At 41.5% G+C, this 22307-nt stretch overlaps 1 protein-coding gene across 1 annotated transcript in view; it reads right to left on the minus strand.

Moving 5' to 3' along the window:
* Positions 1 to 2216: 2216 nt before the first annotated feature.
* Positions 2217 to 22307, minus strand: part of mms19 (MMS19 homolog, cytosolic iron-sulfur assembly component) — a 41233-nt gene continuing 21142 nt past the window's right edge. The window contains exons 17-31 of the mRNA XM_017725372.2: positions 20950 to 21047; positions 19859 to 20020; positions 17992 to 18147; positions 17446 to 17545; positions 15133 to 15235; positions 14277 to 14351; positions 12030 to 12156; positions 11719 to 11825; positions 10987 to 11043; positions 9069 to 9255; positions 8886 to 8968; positions 7076 to 7240; positions 6471 to 6530; positions 3540 to 3640; positions 2217 to 2960 (exon numbers count right to left, since the gene is read on the minus strand). Of these exons, the coding sequence (XP_017580861.2) occupies positions 2930 to 2960; positions 3540 to 3640; positions 6471 to 6530; positions 7076 to 7240; positions 8886 to 8968; positions 9069 to 9255; positions 10987 to 11043; positions 11719 to 11825; positions 12030 to 12156; positions 14277 to 14351; positions 15133 to 15235; positions 17446 to 17545; positions 17992 to 18147; positions 19859 to 20020; positions 20950 to 21047 (1612 nt within the window). The 3' untranslated portion in view covers positions 2217 to 2929. The remainder of the gene's footprint in view (positions 2961 to 3539; positions 3641 to 6470; positions 6531 to 7075; positions 7241 to 8885; positions 8969 to 9068; positions 9256 to 10986; positions 11044 to 11718; positions 11826 to 12029; positions 12157 to 14276; positions 14352 to 15132; positions 15236 to 17445; positions 17546 to 17991; positions 18148 to 19858; positions 20021 to 20949; positions 21048 to 22307) is intronic.

Below are 22307 nucleotides of genomic sequence, written 5' to 3' on the forward strand. Positions count from 1 at the left end.
TTTAACAGAGAAAATTCTCCATGTGTGGGTTTCTTTGGTCTCTTGTTTAGCCATTTAGGTTTTTCATTTTATCTCATAACAATCCATTTGAATTCCCTGAAAAACCTCCGTTTGGAGGGTCATGTAGCCCGAACACTTCCCTCTACCCTCCTACCCCTAGATGTGAACACAGAAAACAGGGCTAGGGCTGAGTGGTAGGGTTTGGGCTGAAGAATGGCCTTCACAGCTGCCATAGTTGCAACACTTGCATTCAATGCACCACTGTTTCCGTTTAAACAAAGCAGCTTTACAGAAAAATCAGAGTCCGAGCTCCCATGAGTGTCGCCAGTGGCAAGGAGAAACTCCCTAAGAGCAACAGGAAGAAACATGGAGAGGAACCAGAAAACATGTTGCTCTGTTTTGTCAGCCAAGCTCTCTAAAGTCACCCACATTCAGCTACACGGTGACGTCTTGGTTCATATTTTATAGCTCATGCTGTCCTAAACCACACCAAGTCTGCACCCCCTTAATGAAGAGCTGGGTGTCAGTTGAACAGGCTGAGAGAAGCGTTGGGGCTGTATTTGGGTGACTATTGACTTCTAGTGTTGGCAGCGTTAACCTGTTTACCTCATAAACCTGTAACACAGTTCTGACTGATTGCTGCTTGCATTTTGAGCCGATTCCAAATCGCAGCCCGACCTTTATTTGTAAGAGTCTATAAGCTTTTTGAATGTCCAGTCATTTTCTAAAGTGCCCCAAGCATTTCAGAGAGTAGGACAGCAGTTTAGTGCAGTTCCTGATGGGTGCAGTTGTGTATGCAGTGTGTTTTGAGTACTTTTTTATAATCATTCACTTTTTTTTGAGCATACATCTCCATAAGCATGCTGAAAACATCTGACGGTGTGCCTGTGATTATATCCGAAATCCAACATAAAACATTTACACAAGGTTTCATTTCATTTCATTCCTGTACAGCGACATGAGGAAGCAGCATGGTAGCAATAACGACCACTATGACTGTAAAAGGTCCAGGAGCTGTGCTCCATCTGCTGTGCATATTTGTACCTTTACTTTTTACAATAAAAAATGTTTTAATTAAATGATTGCTTTTGTCTCCAGGTGTTAAAGTGAGCTGATCAGCCTATCAAGGAGGTGCTGAATGATTTCTGATGATGATAACAGATCAACATGATATTAATAATACTAGTTTGCCCCGCCTGCTGGTGAATGGTGACATCATCAAAAAATCAGATGGTTTAGGTGCATCAGTTACATTTTTGGCACCTTAGGCCCCATTTAAGGTGGAACGGGTAAATTCGAACAAGAAGCCGGCGAATGAAAAGTGACACATTTTACAAGAATGTGTTCTACTTTTGCTGAAAAGTTTCCTGCTGGAGATGGGAGAAAAGCGGCTATAGCTGAGCTAAAGCAGAGCAGAGTGAGTGTGTTTTTGTTTAGATTATATTTTTAGCCTGTACTAGTTCATCAGCACATACTGAGATGTTTACAGCAAAGATAGTAAAACGTTACTTCCATAAAATGAACGTAAAATGTGGTTTGTTTTTGTTGAAAGAACAAAATTACTCTTCTTAACATTTGGGTTGCATTTGTGGCCCCTGATCTAAACCATCAAAGACCTTTTAAAACCAGCCTCTGACAAAAGCTGGATTTTTCAGCAGGGTCAAATTAGACACTTTAGAATGACATAAAATAACCAAAAAGTCCTTTAAACTGCTAATGGGAGTTATAAATGATTCCAGCTGTCTGAGCAGGAGAGAAATGAGTAAGAACTAGAACCTTAAGTTCAGTCATTCCTGCTGGTGTAGGTCTTGGTCTCACTGTTCACTGCTGTTGGAAGAAAACCTTGTAACTCCAAAATAATAACTTTACAGGAAAAGGAAAAAACCTGCGTTACTTTCAGTGGAAGTCAATGGAACCAGAAATTTTCCAAGTCATTTTGGGTCATTCCTTTTGGTCCAATCATCATGGAATTTACACACAGAGTAAAGGGCAACAGACATTTTCAAACCATCTCAAAAACTAAAAAAGCTACAAAAACTGAGAAACGAGGTTTTCTTCCACCAACGGTGAAATGCTTCTTTATTAAACCCTGCAGACAAATTTGTGGCCGATGGTTCGTGATTATGACAACAACCACACAGACGTGAAGCTCTTTGCTGCTGTGATGTAGCGCTGATGTGTCCAATAATGCTGGTGTATCAATTCCACTCCACACATTTACAAAGAGAGGTTTATTGACAACTTATTGACACTTAAATATTACCCACTATATCCTTGGCTTAAGTTTCACCGTGAGGTTCCAGTGTTAGTTAGTCACCCAATAAACCCTGCAGCCTTAAGAACCGTTTAAAACACTGAGGAAAGTTTGTTAATCTTAATACACAGAATCTAGTCAAATTTAAAAAATGAAGTCAGTTTATTTATTCATCCACAATCAAATGTCAGTGAACGCTCAGTTGGACAACCAGGTTCTCGTCCTTCAGTTTGACATCTGCTGCGTCATAAAACTGCTTAGGTTTTTGTCCTGCAGAAGAGAAAAAGGTGCTGCCCAGGTGTAAAAAGCGTTCATAACAATTCAACATCTCTAACCAGCATTAACCGGGAATGGCACAAGATGTTGGCTCAGAGCTACAGCACCACCTGCTGGACAAAACCAGCTGACTGGCTGCTTTAAAGGCAAAACGTTACAGTGCAGTATTTTGGTACATTTCCATAAAAGTAGCTCCCAGTGTCTGTTTAGACCGGACTCGGCCAGAACTCAGACTGTGCGTGTTTAGAGTAGACGCAGTTAGATTTCTGGGGGTGGGGTTAGTGAGGTGGAGGCTGAGGATGGTGAGGTGTTTGTCTCCAGAGGAGAATCTATGCAGGTTCTCTCTCACAGGGAACTTGAACTTCTCCCCCAGTGTGACTGACTGCAGCCCTGGGGTCTTCACCTGCCCCCTGGACTCCCCAACAAAAACCTGTAACAGACAGAGCACAGCATGCCAACCTCCTGTTCAGGACAAGTAACAAAGCCAAAATCTGCCTCAAATGCACTACAACAAAGACAATACAGCCAAAATATCTAACTTTAAAATCACTTTTAATGAAGTTTTAAAGCATTAGTATCAAAACAATTTAATTCTGCCCCTCATCCCCTCCGCTAATCGTAGTACCTGCTCTGTGAGGGTCTTTGGGGGTCCTGACCACTGAAGAACAGGGTAAAAGGGGGCTAACAAAGTATCAGAGAAACGGATGGACTACAGTCTGTAACTGTAGAACAAAGTGCACCTATACAGTAAGTGGAGCTGATAAGATGGACAATGAAGATAGAAACAAGGAGGTGGTCAGAATGTTATGCTTGACCCGTGTATATCCAAATAAAATAAAGGACTGTGAGGGGAAAATTAGCGATAATGAGGGGAATTTTGTCTAATACTCTGCTTAAACACGGGTTTGCCGGTGCAGAACAGGATGCAGGATCCACCAGGTTCACCATTGGTCTATTATCCTCTTGCTATCAGGGATGTTGGAGTCTATTAGTGTTCACACAGACTCACCATTCTCCTCGCGCAGACACGGCCTCCTTCCTCACCAGCCTCTTCTTGTCGTCCAGAGGAGCAGCCAAAGCTCTCAGCACTCTGGCTCGGAAAGGCAGGACCTGCAGCGGGACAATGTTAGGACAGTTAGACTGTTCAGACAGCAGGAGGTCAGGTGTTTTTCCACTGCACACGGTTTCAAACCAATGACAATTTGAAAGAGTGCAATTTTTATTATAATCTCATGGTCTTTATCAACACTGACACACTGCAAGGTTTAAAAAGGAGAAGGGACATTTTAAACAAAAGGAAATTAGACCTAATAACATGGAGCTCGTCAATTGCTTTGAGATCACAACCTCAGTTAACTGGCAGGCTGTCATGTTATTTAACCTAGATATTGTGTTAAGCCTTCAAGCCAAGCTTAACGTATCGAAAACATTCGCTATTAAAGTCATAATCGCAATATCGGTCAGAAAAATGTCCAAAATCACTCTGCTCTAGTTTTGGCCTCCAGTCGACTCAAAACAGTGTTTTGCTTCACTAAAAACAGGCTTTGTGAAACACTCTCAATGTTTATCCACCTCTAACTTGAGCATCTGTAGCCGTTTTCATTTGTTAAGTGTGCAGAACTGAAATACGATTTGTTTCTGTGTGCTCAGCACTTTGGGGGCTGATTTGTGAGTTACAAGCATGATTATAATTGAATTTGGCTTTACTTTCCATTAAGATGCAGTGTGGAGGTTTCAGGGTGTAACATTACTGCTCTCAGCTCTAATATATGGGCTGGAGGGTCAGGGAACTGGCCCTGTGACCAGAAGGTCGCTGGTTTGATCCCCTGAGCCGACAGTCCATGACTGAAGTGGCCTTGAACAAGACATCTAACCCCCAACTGCTCCCTGGCTGCTGTGGATAGGGTTGCCCACTGCTCCATGCAAGTGTGCTCACTGCCCCCTAGTGTGTGTGCTCACTAGTGTGTATGTGGGTGTTTCACTGTTAAATGCGGAGGTCTAATTCTAATAAAGGTGGCTGATGGTTCTGAATCCTATTCTATTCTAAATGTTCCGTCACCTCGACTGTAAATATGAAAAATACCTGAAAGATTCTAATGATCATAACGTCAGATTCAGAATAAATACTAACTGCATAATTGAAAAGGGATCAGCTTCTCTGCCCAATCAGGACTGTGTGGACGTTTCTGAGACGACTGCACGGTGAGCTTTAGGTTTGCTTTGCTGCCATCACCCTGTTAAAATGCTGCCATCACACTGTTCGGAAATCTCTGCTTCAGCTCTGTGTTTACAATTTGACATCTTCAGAAAACACTGCCAGTCTGAAGCGCCTAATTTGGCTAAGAAGGTTCCTTTTTTCCTCATTCGCTTAACTTATGAAACTATATATTTCTGCGCACACACAAATGTCTACATTTACACAAAACAGGGCGTAGAATCAAAGATCACACAGGGTGTCCCAAAAAAATGACGTCACTTCTTGGTCTAATAACAGCCAATTCTCCCTCAAATGACCTCAAATTTGAACAAAATGTGTAAAAACTAGCCAGGTTTCATTTTTAATGTTTTTTTTCCAGGTTGAAGAACGGCGGTCACTAGAAATGAAAGGACTGTGTGTGTTAGAATATGCTCGAACACAGTCAAACGACTGAGCAGCGCATTTTCGAGAAAATTCAATAGAAATGCACCTGGACTGGACAGCAGATTTGGACACGTAACAAAAAAAAAAAAAATCCTAAGAGTATGGCCATCTGTGCAGGACATCGGGATCTGGACGACCACCAGTATCAGAGGTTATCGTGGATCAGGTTCCAGAAACATTTGTGCGAAGCCCCAGAAAGAATCCCAGATTCATCGCACAATGCTTGCGAATGACACTACAAGCTGCAGCTCGTTCAAATGAAATCGGCTATAAAATCTACACCCCTCTGAATTTCTTGTTCGAGTTTTGATAAATAAATCCTGTTCAGCTTGAAGCCGATTTAATTCCGTTTGCCAGGACATGTAGTTCCTCAGATACTCACATCTCAAATGATGTCGATTTTTTTGGGGAAATTTTTTTGGGCATTTTGGTCTGTCGAGTGTGAAAATATCTACAATGTTTTGAGGAGGCTAGCACACAGGCTAATAGTGTTAGCATTAGCTCCCAAAATTGCCAGTCATTCTCCAGGGCATATTTCGGTTGGTCCATCTGAATTTTCATGACACAAAAAAACACCAACAATTTACATTTATTTCATGCAGCTTCAAGCAATTATTCACTAACTGCATGAAACAAATGTAATTCATTTATTTATTCCCCCCAGATTAACAGAACATGTGTTTTATGATCTACACATCACTATACGCTTACAATTTACTGCTGAAAGCCAAAAATCTCGACGCTCTTTGTGTTATTTTATAAAAGTAATGTTTACAGAGCAGATCACTGAGGATCTGTTTATAGTTTGTAGCTCAGATTTGGGTAAAAAGGGGTCGACTTTCAGTAGATAAACATACTGAGTTCAGCTTCTTTTATTATAAGGGTTTAAAATGACATCATCTATTAGACTGGACAGAAGAGTTACAGCCTCATACGATGCCCAGCTTCTGAATATAGCTTATGGAATATGAAAGATATGGAGAATATGATGAAATGTGTTTTGGAGCCACCTGTGGTTCCACAGAGTTAAAGAGGCTGGCTTATCACATTCTGGAGCTCTTATTGATGATGTAACAGCACTTAATGACTTCATCCTCACCTGGAAGCGTAAAGAAATGGGTAAAGTGTCATTAGCTTCAGCTGAGGTGTGAGCAAAGACCCTTCGGTACCGGAACGATGACCAATAGAAGACGCACAGTTCCAGCTTTCTGGTGCCAAGCTGTGCTCAATGTAAAACACTCCTGGATTTACTTATTTGTGCATTTATCAACCACTGCACATCATGAATAAGCATGTTACCTGGTGTTCAGGTAGGCGGGAGAGAGCGTGGACACAGCGCAGGGCAGCAATCCGTACTTTCTTTTTGCATAAACAAAAAGAGAGAAGAAAGACATTAAATATTAAACCAAATGAGTTAACGTGGCAAGCAAAAATGGACACTACACTGACAGACACAGCAAACCTTCTTGCCACAGCTCGCATTGATGTGCCATCCAGGATGAGCTGCACTACCTGAGCCATTTGTGTGGGTTGTAGAGTCCGTCTCATGCTACCACGAGTGTGAAAGCACCACCAACATTCAAAAGTGACCAAAACATCAGCCAGAAAGCATCTGTACTGAGAAGTGGTCTGTGGTCCCCACCTGCAGAACCACTCCTTTATTGCGTGTGTCTTGCTAATTGCCAATAATTTCCGTCTGTTCCATTTGCACAACAGCATGTAAAATTGATTGTCAATCAGTGTTGCTTCCTAAGTGGACAGTTTGAATTCACAGAAGTTTGATTTACTTGGAGTTATATTGTGTTAAGTGTTCCCTTTATTTTTTTGAGCAGTGTAGAACTATTTTCTTTACTAAAAGAACCCTTGAAGAACCACCATTTTTAATAGTGTAGTGAATAAAGTACCATCGAAGGGCTGGAAGTGAGAGACAGCAGACGGGAGAACAGGGCCTCCAGCTGAGTGGTCAGTGCAGGGGGAGGGTCCAGCAGCACAGGCTGAAGGCAGGACAGCGTGGAGAGCTGCACTGCCTGGTCAGGACATGACAGCGCCTCCAGCAGGAGGGGCAGCAGCTGAACATTAAATGACAGAAAGGAGAGGCTAATGTAAAATATCAGTGCACACATCACTGAACAGAACACTACAGTACACAGGGTCCAAAAAAGTTTAGACGCTGTGCAAATGTAAATAAAAACAGAATGAAATGATATGCAAAATCATTTTAACCATACTTTAAAGGAAAACATTACAGACATCATATCAATGGTCAATATATATATATATATATATATATATATATATATATATATATATATATATATATATATATATATATATATATATATATATGTATGTATGTATGTATGTATGTATGTATGTATGCATGTATGTATATAAATTGCCCATTTTGAATTTGATGCCAACAACATGCAATATGTTCCGAAAAAGTTGGGACGGGAGGCCTGTTTACTGCTGTGTTTCATCACCTCTTCTTTAACAGCACTCTGTAAGCATTTGGGAACTGCTGTAGATTTGGGAGATGCTGCTGTAGTTCTGAAAGTGAAATATTTTCTGTTCTTGTTTGATACAGGATTTCAGCTGCTCATCAGTTTCAGAGTCTACTTTGTCGTATTTTTCATTTCATAATGTGGCAAATGTTTTCAGTGCTGACCGGTCTGGACTGCAAGCAGGTCAGTTTAACCTCCGGACTCTTTTAATATGGAGCAATGCTGCTGTAATACATGCAGGACGTGGTTTTACATCATTTGCTGAAATAATCAAGGCCTTCCCTGAAAAAAATGTCGTCTGGACACCAGCATATGTTGCCAAAACATTATATATATATATATATATATATATATATATATATATATATATATATATATATATATCACTCAGCTTCAATGGTGCCTTCACAGATGATCATGTCACCCATGCCATGTGCACTAATGCCCCCCTATACCATCATGAATACTGGCTTTTGAATTGCGCACTGAAAACAAGCTGAGTGGTCTTTAGCCTGGAGGACACAGTGTCCATGATTCGATTTGTCAGACCACAGGACACTTTTCCACTTCCCTTCAGTCCATTTTAAATGAGCTCAGGCCCAGAGAATGTGGCAGCGTTTCTGGATCCTGTTTATATTTGGTTTCTTCTTTGTGTTTTAGAGTTTTAACTGCCCATGCAGTGATTTCCACTACAGAATCCTGTCTGTTTTTAATGCAGTGCCATCTGAGGGCCTAAAGATCACAGCCAGCAGATACTGGTTTTTGGCCTCGTCCCTCACACACAGAGATCTCCAGATTCTCTAAGTCTTTTAATGATATTCTGTACTGTAGACGATGAAAAGCAGAAGTTCTTTGCTGTTTTATGTTGAGAAAAGTTCTTCTTGAATTGTTGCTCTATTTGATGGTGCAATCTTTCACAGAGTGGTGAACCCCTCCTCATCTTTATGTCTGAAAGACTCCGCCTCTCTGAGATGCACTTTTATACTTAATCATGTTACTGACCTGCTACCAATCAACCACCAGGTGTTATTTTTAGCACTGGAACTGAAGTTCAATGGAAAAATGTGTAACTGAAACAGCGCAGACCTCTACTGTACAGCACACGGTTCTGCTATGAACTGCTATGCCCTCTCTTTTGTTTTTCACTCATCCCTCTTTAATCAAGCTGTTGAAACGTGCTGGAACGCTACCATCTGCCCAGAACACTCACCGCAGGGAGCTCCGTGAGCTGGACCTGCCTGGGCAGGTTGTTTACCATGTGAGACAAGGCCTTCAGATAAACAGACTTCTTGTCTGAAAAACACAGAGACACATGATCATCAGAAGCTGTTTTTCAAGGTTTCCACATTTGATGCCACATTTAGCTGCACTGCTGATCTTCTAGTGGAAGCACCTTTCTCCGCGCTGGTGAAGCCTTCTATGAGTTTGGCGGAGTTCTCGGCGAAGAAGCGTTGCCGGTACATGATGCGCACGTCGGCGTGGCAGCCACGGTTCAGCACGTCGCTAGAGTCGCTCATGAGGAGGGAGAAACTGTCGGCTGCCTGAGAACCCAACTCAGCATCGCTTAGCAGTGAGAAAAGCTGGGAACGAGACAGAGAGAAAGGAAAGGCTTGTGAACATGAAGGAGACATGATGCAAGACTCATATCAAAAATAAATTAGAATTATTAAAATCAAACAGTTTGGATGAATTTTTGGTATTAACCTGATGACTAAGCTGTTTGGTTGCTCAATTCGGTATCAGCAGCCACAGCAGCCAGCTGGGCTCAGCAAATGTTACTTTTGTTTATTCTTCAGGTTTTTAAATATGTTAGTATAGTATTACATATCATCGCCTTCCAAAGAAAAACAGGCATCTCCAAAATAGTAAACTCCAAAACGCAAAAAATGGAGATACGTTTTTCATTGGACAGTGACGATGCATTATCATACCTATATCTATGACTTTTCCATACAAACCCCCTGCGATCATTGACATTCTGTCATTATAAGCTACAACAGCGTGAGGTTGTGCGGCTGCAGCGAACAGTAACTTACTTTTCCATCTTTTATCTACAGTTATATGCAGAAGATTGAACTCCTCTGTTCAAACAGCATGTTTTGTTCATTTTCTCAGAGAGAATAAGTTTACACATCCTCTGCGGAGAAGACTCTAAGATATGACATTTTTCTGCACAATTTCTATTTATTTTGCTGTGCACAACATAATGTGACGCAAGTTTTGCACAGGTCGCCTTTTTTGTTTGTTTTTTTTCCCTCATTATGTTAAATAGACAGTAACTGTATGTTACAATGCACTGAAGTGTGTCTCTGTAGATGATGATGTTCACTTATTTACACTCAGAAAATCAATAACGTGGAATTTGACATGGGGCGCACAAACTTTTGCACACGACTACTGTATGTCAGCTTTAGCATGCTATGCTACAAAGCATCCACATCCCTTGTCATAACGTTTAGCAAAATCATACAAGAATACATTTCTGTCTATTAGTGTAAGTTATACACATTATATATATTATACACCAATCAGCCATAACATTCTGACCACCTCCTTGTTTCTGCGCTCATTGTCCATTTTATCAGCTCCACTTACTGTATAGGTGCACTTTGTAGTTCTACAGTTACAGACTGTAGTCCATCTGTTTCTCTGATACTTTGTTAGCCTGTTCTTCAGTGGTCAGGACCCCCATGGACCCTCAGAGCAGGTACTATATGGGTGGTGAGTCATTCTCAGCACTGCAGTAACACTGACTGGTGATGTGTTATTGTGTGTTGTGCTGGTCTGAGTGGATCAGACACAGCAGTGCTGCTGGAGTTTTTAAACACCTCAGTGTCACTGTTGGACTGAAAATAGTCCACCAAAAATATCCAGCCAACAGCGTCCAGTGGGCAGCGTCCTGTGACCACTGATGAAGGACTAGAGGATGACCAAAGACAAATGGTGTAGCAGCAGATGAGCTATTGCCTCTGACTTTACATCTACAAGGTGGACCAACAAGGTAGGAGTGTCTAATAGAGTGGACAGTGAGTGGCACTACTGTGTCTGATCCACTCATACCAGCCCAACATTTATCATTATTATCATTATTATTATTATTATTATTATTATTATTATTATTATTATTATTATACAACATTGTTATTGTTGTACAGCAACAACAACAATAATAGTAATGATAATAATAATAGTAGACAATAACACTGATACGGAAAACCATATCATGGGAAGATTAATACATTGTGGGAAGACCTGTGGTCATATCAGCCAGCCCTGTAGTTACTCAAGAACTTTAGCAGAACTTTTATTACCTTGTCAGTGAAGACAGTGGACAGAGGATGGTACCGCAGCAGCAGAGCTTTGGCCACCTGCACAACAAGGGAAACATCTCAGAATTACACAATCAAATCACTGCATAAAGACTGAAACCACAGTCCAAACCACAGACGCTAACAGAAACTATAATAATCCAGCAGTTAATGAGTACAGAAACGATGAAGTGTAAAACCCACAAATTAAAGAGACGTATTTATAGTATTTATATTTGAACCCCAGTATATATTAATTTGTATTTATTCTAATGCTACACAATGTTTACAGGGGGCCATGACACAGGTGTGGCATGGGCGATCATGGACGAGCAAGAGAGAGAAAGACAGACAAAGACAGAAAGATAGATCGAGATCGAGATCGAGATCGAGAGAGAGAGAGAGAGAGAGAGAGACAGACTACTACTGAGAAAGAAGTGAAGTGAGAAAGGAAAAGTGAGAGAAAAGACCAAAAAAAAGAGTCAGAAAGACAGGGGATGTTAGGGAGAGAGAGAGAAGAGATAAAGTGATAGAGAGATAAAGAAAGGGGGGGATAGAGAAACAGAGCAAGGAGAGAGCGAGAGAGAGAGAGAGAGAGAGAAAGAGAGAGAGAGAGAGAGCGCGAGAGAGAGAGAGAGAGAGCGCGAGAGAGAGAGCGCGAGAGAGAGAGAGCGCGAGAGAGAGAGAGCGCGAGAGAGAGCGCGAGGGGGGGGGGGGGGGGGGGGCGGGGTTTACCCAGACTAGTAAAGTGAAGGCCTGAATCCGCTGTGCAGATGATTCACAGTCTAACGTTGCTCTGATTCTCTCCAGCGTCTTCTCCACCACTGCATCAAGGGCTCGGCCTGAACACACAAACATCTCATCCACACACTTTCCTCCTCGCAGGCCGCTGCGCAGACCAGGTAAGAAAACTCTCTCAAATAACTCATTCATTATTTCCTGCGGCACCGCCGGATGAAAAAGAGCCCCGTCGATTACGTAACGAACAAAAATAAGGCAGTGAAATTCGAGGCCGAGGTCATTCGGAGTGTAGGATTCCCGCTTACCTGCTGCTCTCTTGTTGATCAGGCCGGCGAAGCACTTTGCGCCCGATGTGTAGGAGAAGGTATGTGTGCACATGCAGCTCAGCTCCTCCAGCTGTCCCAGAAGCCTGTCCATGTCAGGAATGTCCACCTGCCAGACCAATAAACAGACTGACTGGCTAGTAAAGACAGTTTCAGATCACAGCTTCTCACTTTTACTGGGGAATAATGGTAATGAACCGAGAAGTGGTTCAGTGTAGGCCTGGATGATGGGGTGGTGTAACTAACGATAATCGCTGTTTTGGTAAAAGAACCAAGAGAGAATTAGAGGATTAATTTACCATTAAACAGCTTGAGAAATAAAGTTTGAGAGGAGAGGCTTTTAAGGAAACTGCCTGTGTTATCTCTCTCTGCTCAGCTGTAATGCTGGCTTTACTGCGAATTCCCTCTAATTTATGTGAACAAAATCAAAAATGAATGTTGACGTTCTTTGGAGCTTCACCCTCAAAGTGACTTGCTGCAGTAAAAACGAGTTAAAATGACTGCAAGTCAGCGTAGAGCTGTTCATTTAACTCTAACCTCGAGAGAAAGTTCCTCGGATCCTCGTCTGCGGCCGGTGTGCAGTATTTTCTGTCCAGATTAAGTGCTGAATCATGAAAATTGCATGTTGTAACAACAGAAATTGGCTTGTTTTTAACAGCGAAAGCACAGACGTGGCTTTGGAAATGGCCTGAAGGTTCTCCAGCAGGGGGGCTGTTAGCACGCAAGTCTGGAACTGTACTGGAGGGATGGAACACATTCTTCCAAAACATGCAGTCCCCTCTAGAAGTATTGGAACAGCAAGATCAATAATTTTGTATTTCTATACACTGAAGACATTTAGGTCAGGCCAGAAGCAGCCAAGCCATGACACTACGTCCACCATGCTTGATCAATGAGATTGTATGTTTAAGATCACAAGCAGTTCCTTTCTTTCTCCATAGGTTGGCCTTTCCATCACTTTGGTAGAGGTTCATCTTGGTCAGTTTGTTTCTGTTTCAGAACTTTTGTGGTTTGTCTCTATATTTCTTTGTGATTTCTAATCTGGCCTGGATATTCTTAACGCTTTCGATGTCTTCTTTGAACGGTGGATTGCAACACCTTCATCCCTACCCTGTGGAGGTAGTTGGTGAGGTCACCAATTGTTGTTTTTGGGCTTTTCTTTACAACTGTCACATGTTTCTGACGTGGTGTCTGGTTTTTTACTAAACAATTTTTTTTCTTTAATAAGACATTCAAAATTGTTGTTGGACACGTCAGTGTTTTTTCTTAGCTTAAAAATGGTTTCAATAGACATAAAACTGGTCTTCATGTTGCTTTATTCTTTTAACAACAAATGTATTCTTAATAGGTGAACCCCAGGGCTCAAAACAAGAGCAGACTTTGATATATTATTTTTAAAATTCTTGCTTGTTTCTTGAGTGATCCTCGCTTAATGAGTGCAAGACGTATGCATTTGCGCTGCTTTCAAGGAATTTGGTGGACAGTAACAGTGTCAGTACCCACTTCTAATAGAACGCAAAGAACTTAAAATACTCAAATGTAGGACTTATAGGCTTTAGATTTGAATCTGTATGAATTTGTATATTTCAGCAGCATCTTACTAATTCACAACCCTGCACTTCACCTCTTATTCTCCAGGATTTGGTTTGTCCATCTGAATTGTCATGATCAAATCATAAGGCAAATTATTTAAATAAAGTAATTACATGAAATAAATACAAATTTTTATTTTATTTATATATTTATTTGTCAAAGCTCCTCAAATTCACAGAGCATGTGTTTCATGATCTACATATCACTATATGCTTACAATTTACTGCTGAAAGCCAAAAATCTCAGACGCTCTTTGTGTTATTTTATAAAAGTAATGTTGACAGAGCAGATCACTGAAGTGACGCTGTCTGTTTATAGTTTATAGCCCGGATTTGGGGAAAAATGGGTCGACTTTCAATAGAAAAACTTTTATTATAAGGGTTTAAAATGACATCACTATCGATTTGACTGGAAAGAAGATTTACAGCCTCATACGACGCCCAGCTTCTGAATGTAGTTTATTAAATATTTTGGAATCACCAGTGGTCAAAAGGAGTTTGAGAGGCTACAGGATTTAAACTCAAAATGTAAAACCTTCAAAGTAATTAGTCATCATTGCTAATATCTCACCATACGGCACTAACTCTCCTCTGTTACTGTGAAAACATAAAAGTGAGAGTTTCTGAGTAAACTTACGCTGCGTGGGAGGGAGCACACACAGGCCATGAGCAGACACACAAGCTGAGACTGGTTCCATGACTCGGACTGACTCTACAGAGAAAACATCACAACATATCAGCAACAGCTCACAGTCACGCCGTATCACACAGCTTTACTGTCCAGAGAACAGAGCACGACTGATACAGTACATTATTCTGAACTAGAATCATCCAGACACGCTGACCACCCGACTGGAATCTCCTCAAACGAGCCCCCAGAGCGAAGGGTTAAGGGTGTCAGCGGACATGGCACGAACTAACAACACCAAAATAAGCTTTTCACATCAGAACGACACAACAGACGTGCCGCAGTGTTTTTAGCAATCAGCAAAGTGTCTTCAAGTGAGAAGAAGACACCTTAAAACATCCTCAAAACAGGCAAATGGTGAGATGCAGCTACTTTGCAGCTTGGAAAAGTGGAAGGACTATGGAGAGCTTGACCGCCTAATTCAGGAGCCAGAGCTTCATAACTGCTTCTGTCCACAACTCTGATGTTTGAAACTTGGGCCCAATCCCATGTCACCCCTTGCCCCTACCACTGAGCCCTCAGCCCTGTTTTGTGCGTTCTTGTCTAGGGGTACGGTGTCCCGATTCTTGTTGAGATAGAGGGGTGGGGCGAAGGGTTGGGGCTACATGACCCTCCATGTAGCCCCAGAGACTCCAAACACAGAAATATGAGAATAACGGCTACACCGTAATTTCAGCTCACTCTTTCGTACTCTTTGTACTGATTCCACAGCCGCAGCTATATGAGTCCAGGCTGAGAATTCAGGGCTAGGCTAGTTGTCTCCAATAAGGAGATCTATGAGCAGAAAAAGAGCCAAACATCTGACCTTCAGTAGCTGAATTTGGGACGGGTAGGCATTTTCCGGGAGGAAGGACACATCTCCGTTTAGGAAGAGGGACACGACCTGGACAGCCATTTGGGTAGCCAGTCTAAAGTGAAGCAAAACAGCACAAAACAGAAGAAAACAGCACGTCACAGCTGTACAGTGTTTTATTAACAGGATATTCACTATGTAATCGCTCTGATCTTTTTGCATATATAGTGAATATTTTCCTTTATATATATAACCTTTATAGCAAACTATTTTTATGCAAATGTTAATGCACAGTTACTTTATATTTTATTTTTTTGGGATTGTTACCCAATTTTCTCCTCAATTTTGTCATTTCCAATTCCACCCACTAGTTAGGACTCCCCCAGATCTGTTACGTCAGCTAACAGACACCTGTGCTGACTAGTATCACGTTGACTGATGGGGGGAGAAGGAGGGCCATCCTACCCACCCAGAGAGAGCGCTCTCTTGGACTCAACAAGAGAGCTGTGCTCTCTTGGACTCCCGGCTACAGATTGCTGTAGCATCACCAGGGACCAGACTCATAATCTCCTGATGACATGGCTTCGCCGCTCAGGAACCTCCGTTACTTTATATTTGATTACCGTTAAAAAACGAAAAAAAAAGAAGCAGAAGTGATTGCAGCATGTTCAAAAGTTTGGACAGCACTTAGTAATACTCCCTTCATCAGACACAACTTTAAATGTTCACAAGTCACAACTTTAAATGTTTTTTGTATCCAGCCAGGAAACCTTCAATTAGGATTTTTTCATTTCCACCCACACCTCCTTACAAAACATTTCTAGTTTTACAATATTCTTGCATGAACAGCACGTTTAATACCTACCCACAGATTTTCAGGAGACTGTGGGGGCCATTCCAAAAGCTTTAGGTGTATTCTGAGGTGTGTTCTGGATCACTGTCCTGTTGTACAAGCCTCTTTCTAGCTTCAGTGTCTTGACTGACTGAAATTTGCTTCCAGAATTTGAATGAATGATATTCAGCAGAACCCATTCCTCCATCTACCCATGCAGTGTTTCCTGGGACACTGGCTGCCACAAAACCCCAAAGCATAACAGACCAATCCCTATGCTTAACAGTCAGCATGGTGTTCCTCAAATGCTGCTCCTATTTTTCCTCCAAACATATCTTTGGTGTTTGTGACCAAACAGCTCTATTTTCACTTCATCGGTCCGCAGCACTTGCAAAATGCTTTAGGCTGATCTAAATGTTATTTTGCAGACTTTTGTGATGAGCTCACAGGTGAGGTTCCCTTCTGATGCCTCTTCCACACAGATCATGACTGTATAACGTTGCATAGAAGAACGATGATCAACCACTCCTGTGTCATCTATAGCCGGGGTTACGCTACATGACTACATGACCCCGACTTAAGCCCCGATTCTCAGTCTGGCTGAGTCTGAGCTGGTTGGGTCTAGTCTGCAGATTTTTGGGTCAGTCGGAGTTGACAGTTGGAGAGAGAGTAAAGTCATGTTTGAGGGATGCAGACTCAGACTTTTGGCCTCCCGATTGTGTTGGTTTTTTTTTTTTAGTTTAGTTTTTTTTTTTAGTTTTTTAGACCCAACTCTGAGTGAAATCTAGTATAAACTGGTCAATGACTCAACTTGAATGGATTCTTGCAACAGCTAATGAAAATAGAGCACAAAAGAAGAACCTTTCTGCAGGTCCTTTGCTTTTCCTTTCTGGCAGCAGCTCTATCTATCTGAGAGTTCCAGATCTACCACAGTTCCCCTTAATTACCATTTCTTAATGACTTTTTAGAGCTGGAAGCGCTTTGATATCTTTTAACTATCTTTGTGGGCATCAATTAGCTTCATTTTCAGATCTTCAGGCTGCTTTAAGGAGTCCTTGGTTGTTGAATGTTAAAATATGGCCTGAAAAGTCAGAGAATTTGTCATGCTCGGTAATTACCATCTTATGACCATTCCTAATGACAATTCTTGACCTGCTTAACCCCTTGTAATAAGTTCATTAAGGCCTAACGCCTTAAGTACTGGGACTGCTGCTGAAGAGGCTGCGTTTATTGTGTTTACTTCTTTTCACTTAAAAGATTAACAAAATATGCAAACCAGCCAGGCCGGCATGCCATTTTTTGCATGCAACCACATACATTTTAGCTGTACCACCCAGCCCTAGTTACACGCAACTTTTGTGGGGTGACTTTCAACAGAGGAAACTCATTTCCTGTGGCTTCTGCTCTCTTACATGTCTCTGTCTGAGTGTGTATGGAGCTGTCTGAGCAACTGCGAGAGCCTGTGTGGTTTTCCTGCAATCGGAGTGACTCACTCTGTCTGCAGCTCTGCACAGGCTGTGCTTATTACAGGAACTATAGCCAACAGCACGGCCTCCTGGGTGAGAGCGCTGCTGAGATCTGAGCACTTCTGACCTGCATACACAAAAAACAGCTCGTTTATTGCCGTGTGCTGTGCACAATGTATTAATACAACTGGAATTTCGCTGAACTGTCATAATATCTGCATAACTCAACGTAAACACAGTCATTCCGAATGCCAGTGAACCTGAGTTTTCATCAGTGTAATGTTGATGGGGGTAAATAATGGAAAATTTGGAATTTTTCCTTGGGGACCTGCATGTATCCCTCCACCCTGAATGGAGTTTAAGTTCTCTAAACTATCACAATTTATGGTTTCACGCCAATCTGATCTGAATGACTCTGTTTACATCTTAACTACTTAATTATGCAGAATCTTTTTTCACATCTGTAAACTTTTGAACTTAAGACAATCAATCTATCAAACAACAACTATTAATCTTTGATATCAGGCCAAACACTTGTATATACATGCTGTATATAAACAGAGCAAGATTTACTCTGCAGAGCTGCCTGAAGAGCCATTCCCAGCAGTCGAGGAATGATGACGTCATGGAAAAAGCGGCCTATATCCTCCGAACCTCGGGCCTGTTCGGCTATCCTCTGCAGACTGTGGCACACCGAAGTCACGTCTTCCACAGAGAAACTGCTGCTACCTGCATGAGGGAGACCAGGATACATGGAGTCGTTTTTGAAAAACAACAGATATCGCAATCTATACCAGTTTATTACTGAAATTCTTAAAATATTCTTTGCATTTGAGGTTTTCCCAATAATTACATTTAGATATGCAAATGAGATGTTAGCTACTTACATATGCATACAGTTCCATGCTTTAAAAATTTCAACATTAATTTTGTTGTACAAAATCTCGCACATATACAGGGTGTCCCAAAAAAACAGACATCACTTCATAGTCCAATAACAACCATTTCTCCCTCAAAATGACCTCAAATTTTTACAAAATGTGTAAAAACTAGCCAGGTTGAATTCTTTATGTTTTGTTTTCTGGTCGAAGAACGGCGTTCACTACAAATGAAAAGGCAATTTGTGTGTTAGAATACACCCAAACACAGTCAAACAAGAGAAAATTCCATTAAAATGCACCAACTGGAGCTGCGCTGGAGGCTGTTACACAAGGCATGTTACAGCGTGTTTAGCAGGACCTGGACCACTGACTGGACATGTCTTGTCACAGGCGTGCGCATAGTAAACATTAGTGAAGCTGTGAAATCGATTATAAAATCTACACCCCTCTGAATTTCTTGTTCGAGTTTTGATAAATAAATCTTGTTCAGCTTTAAGCCAATTTAATTCCGGACATGTAGTTACTCAGATACTCACATCTCAAATGATGTCAATTCTTTTGGGACACCCTGTACAGTAATGAGCAATACATTTTTCAGAAAAGAATCAGAAACAAACATAACATTTCATGAATGCAGGTGTTCTAGATTTTGGGTTCTGAATGTAGAGAAAAGCTCAGAAAAGCTTAGCTCTCAGAAAACACGCAGTATTTATGGGAATGCCACACAGAAAAGTTATATTTCATATTTTTTTGCGAAAAAAAAAAAACAAAAAACAAAACAAAACAAAAAAATCAGTTCTTCAAGGGTTCTTTATCAAAGGCAGTGGCTCTATTTAGAACCCAGAGTTATATAGAAACATTTTATGCTTAAATGGTTCTCTGCATGGCAAAATGGTTCTTCAGACTGATGGAGAATGTGTTGTACATGGTTCTAAATAGCACCAAAAAGGCCTCTGCTACTGTGACAATGTCAAGCTTCTAACAATATAAGAACCCTTTTTGGTGCTATACAGAACTATGTAGAACCATATATAACACGTTCTCCATGAATCTGAAGAACCATTTCACCATGCAGGGAACAAATGCAAATTTTTAAAACTCATGAACCCCTGAACTTTTACAATCGACAGGAAGCTTTCAGTTTTTCTTACTGCACCTTTAGGACTGACACGTGTAAATGAGCTCTGTTCTGATTGGCTGCCTCTTTTAAAAAGCAGTCAGGGCTGAAACTCTACTCATAACTTTTATGTAAAAGGGGCCGGGCTACACAGCTGTAAAGTGAATAAGCAGATGTGTGTAAAATGATGAATTTTTTTGTGACCTCATAAATACAGGGACTTTAAAACAGCTTAGTTTCCATATATGGACTTCACTGATGGTTTATTGGTACGTTTTGAAACTTCACAAAACACTCTTTTATTCCAAAAATGCCAGGAAAATTATTTTGCTTTTCTATGACACGGCCCTGTAATGTAGCTCAACTCAGTCATTGGAAAGGCTGTCTGAGGAATTCTGTATGCAGTATGAAGCTCCAGTGAACGCGAGAAGGGTCCGTTTACCTGCATGCACAGACGCTAAAACCTCCAGCAGCACCGGCGCACTCTGCTGCACCAGACCGGGCTCGGTGGAAACTGAGGCCAGCGCTGTCACACACCGCTGCCGGGCGGCACCCTTAGACCAACCCTGAGATGGAGAGGAGTCGTCTCCTTGTACCATGGGTTCTGTGGAGGAGGCAAGCTTATTAACAGAGAAACACCCTTTGGTTCATTAGACTAAAGATCCTCATGAACATTACAGTCAGGCCTTCAGAGTTTGGGCCACAAATGTCCAAACCTGGTCAAAAAACAAGTAAAAATAAAAAAATTAAAAATCACCACTACAACAATGTTAATTTCTGCTAGCACTACTGTGGCGCCAAGCTAACGGTGATGCACATTAGTGTTTTGGCTATTCTGGACTAAACAGTCATGTAAAGCTTGTAAAAGTCATTCCATGTGTTTTATCTGAAGCTTGTTACAAACAATAACACAAATTTGATCTTCTGTATCTATCAGTTTTACAGTGACTCTTTAAGTAAAGAGTCCTGATATAGAGCCACTGTTTTACATTCCTAACAACTAACCGGACACTGCTTAGACTTATGGGTGGGCAGTAAGGTGATGTTTTATCATTATTGTGATAAATTACATCACACTATGCTTTTCTGAATATATAGTGATATGGTCAGTACTTAAAGAACTCTGAACAACTGCATGCGTCATTACAAAGAAAGTATAAATAGTCCTATTTAATTGGATTTAGTGTAGCAGTTTGTAAAACACTTAATAAAAATCGTTGTAGCTAATTTTTTTTATTATTAAAGTATTTTTGGCTCGTTCATCCCAAAGTATTAAATCTCAGAAAAAAAAACTGTGATGCATATTGCATATTGTGAAAATGTCCTGAATTATTGTGATACAGTGTTTCTGCCATATCGCCCACCCCTACTTAGACTACGACTCGTTTCCAGTCAGCCTGTTTGACATCTGTTAATATATCTGGGCTATGCTCCAGTAACTTATTTCATACATGTGAATGTGTAGTCTGCAGAATGCAGTGAAGTCTGCTGGCTAAATAAACTGCTGATGTTAAGAGGAAGATAAACAGGTACCTGAGAATATTTCATCCTTCAGTCTTGGAATCATTCGGGAGGCGAAGGCTGCGGGATGGAGACGGGACAGCGATCCTATGCTCTCCACTACCGCCAAACTGAGACAGGAGACAGTAACTCGTTTACATGCACACCAAGTTCTTAGACTAAAGGCCAATTTAGAGCCCAGACGACGAGTGTCGCTTGAAAAAAAAATTATGTAAAAGAGACTAAATGTGTGTCTGCCAGGGCGTTGCAGACCTTATCGCATACATCAGAAAATCTGAAAGAGCGCAGATGCTGATGCACACTCCAATTAGACAGACACTGTAAAAAATCAATGTGCTTGACTGTTGCTGTGGTCACCGTGTATGACTGTGTGTTTACTGCTGCTTCAGAAAGACAACAGGTCACCAGCTACTCAGAACTAGGATTGATTTGTTTTCGTTTTCAAACCTTTTTCTACGACTGCGATTAATTTACAAAGTTTTCCGAGCAGAAAAAGCACCCGTGACGATGTAATGTCCTACTGCACTGCACTTTCAGACTAACCAGAATATTTGGGAATCTGGAAACTCTGCATGACTGAGTTAAGTTAGTTAAGTGACCCTTATTCGTCCCACAACGGGGAAATTTCACCTCTGCAGTGAAACACCACCTACACACTAGTGAACACACACACTTGGGGGCAGTGAGCACACTTGCCCGGAGCAGTGGGCAGCCCTATCCACAGCGCCCAGGGAGCAGTTGGGGGTTAGGTGTCTTGCTCAAGGGCACTTCAGTCATGTACTGTCGGCTCAGGGGATCGAACCGGCGACCTTCCAGTCACAGGGCGGGTTCCTCCAGCACACAACTGCCCCCTGAGAAAGAACTCATGAGTGAAACACGTGTGTGGAAATCACGCAGTATTTCTGGTTGCCATAGCAACCCTGCAGCCTCAAATCCTGTTGATTTTCACTGCAGCAGCCGTTTTCTGCTCGGTGTGGTTTTACTGCAGTATCAGCAGCTGCATCGTCGTACAAGTTTTCAGACACTAACAATGATGTTCTATTCCATCATTTTGTTGCTGACGCAGGACTATGAAAGCCTACAGCGCTTATTTGTCGAGCGACACTTCGCACCCAGACTAAAGTGGACCCAACCAGCTTCACCAGAGCCATATAAACAAAACTGCTCCATTTATAGTCCTGTTAACATGCATGCCAGCACAGACTGACTCAACAATGTGAGACGCCCCCTTCAGGATGCAAAGAAGCTGGCACACGTATAAATGTTCCTATTTCTTTCCATGTAAATGTCTAATATAGTCTGATCTATTTCTGAATTAGTTTTGAGGACAGAGATTACACTCAGCCATAGGACTGAGGTGTTTCACCACT

The sequence above is a fragment of the Pygocentrus nattereri genome, chromosome 13 (assembly GCF_015220715.1).
Source record: "Pygocentrus nattereri isolate fPygNat1 chromosome 13, fPygNat1.pri, whole genome shotgun sequence".
Lineage (NCBI taxonomy): Eukaryota > Metazoa > Chordata > Actinopteri > Characiformes > Serrasalmidae > Pygocentrus > Pygocentrus nattereri.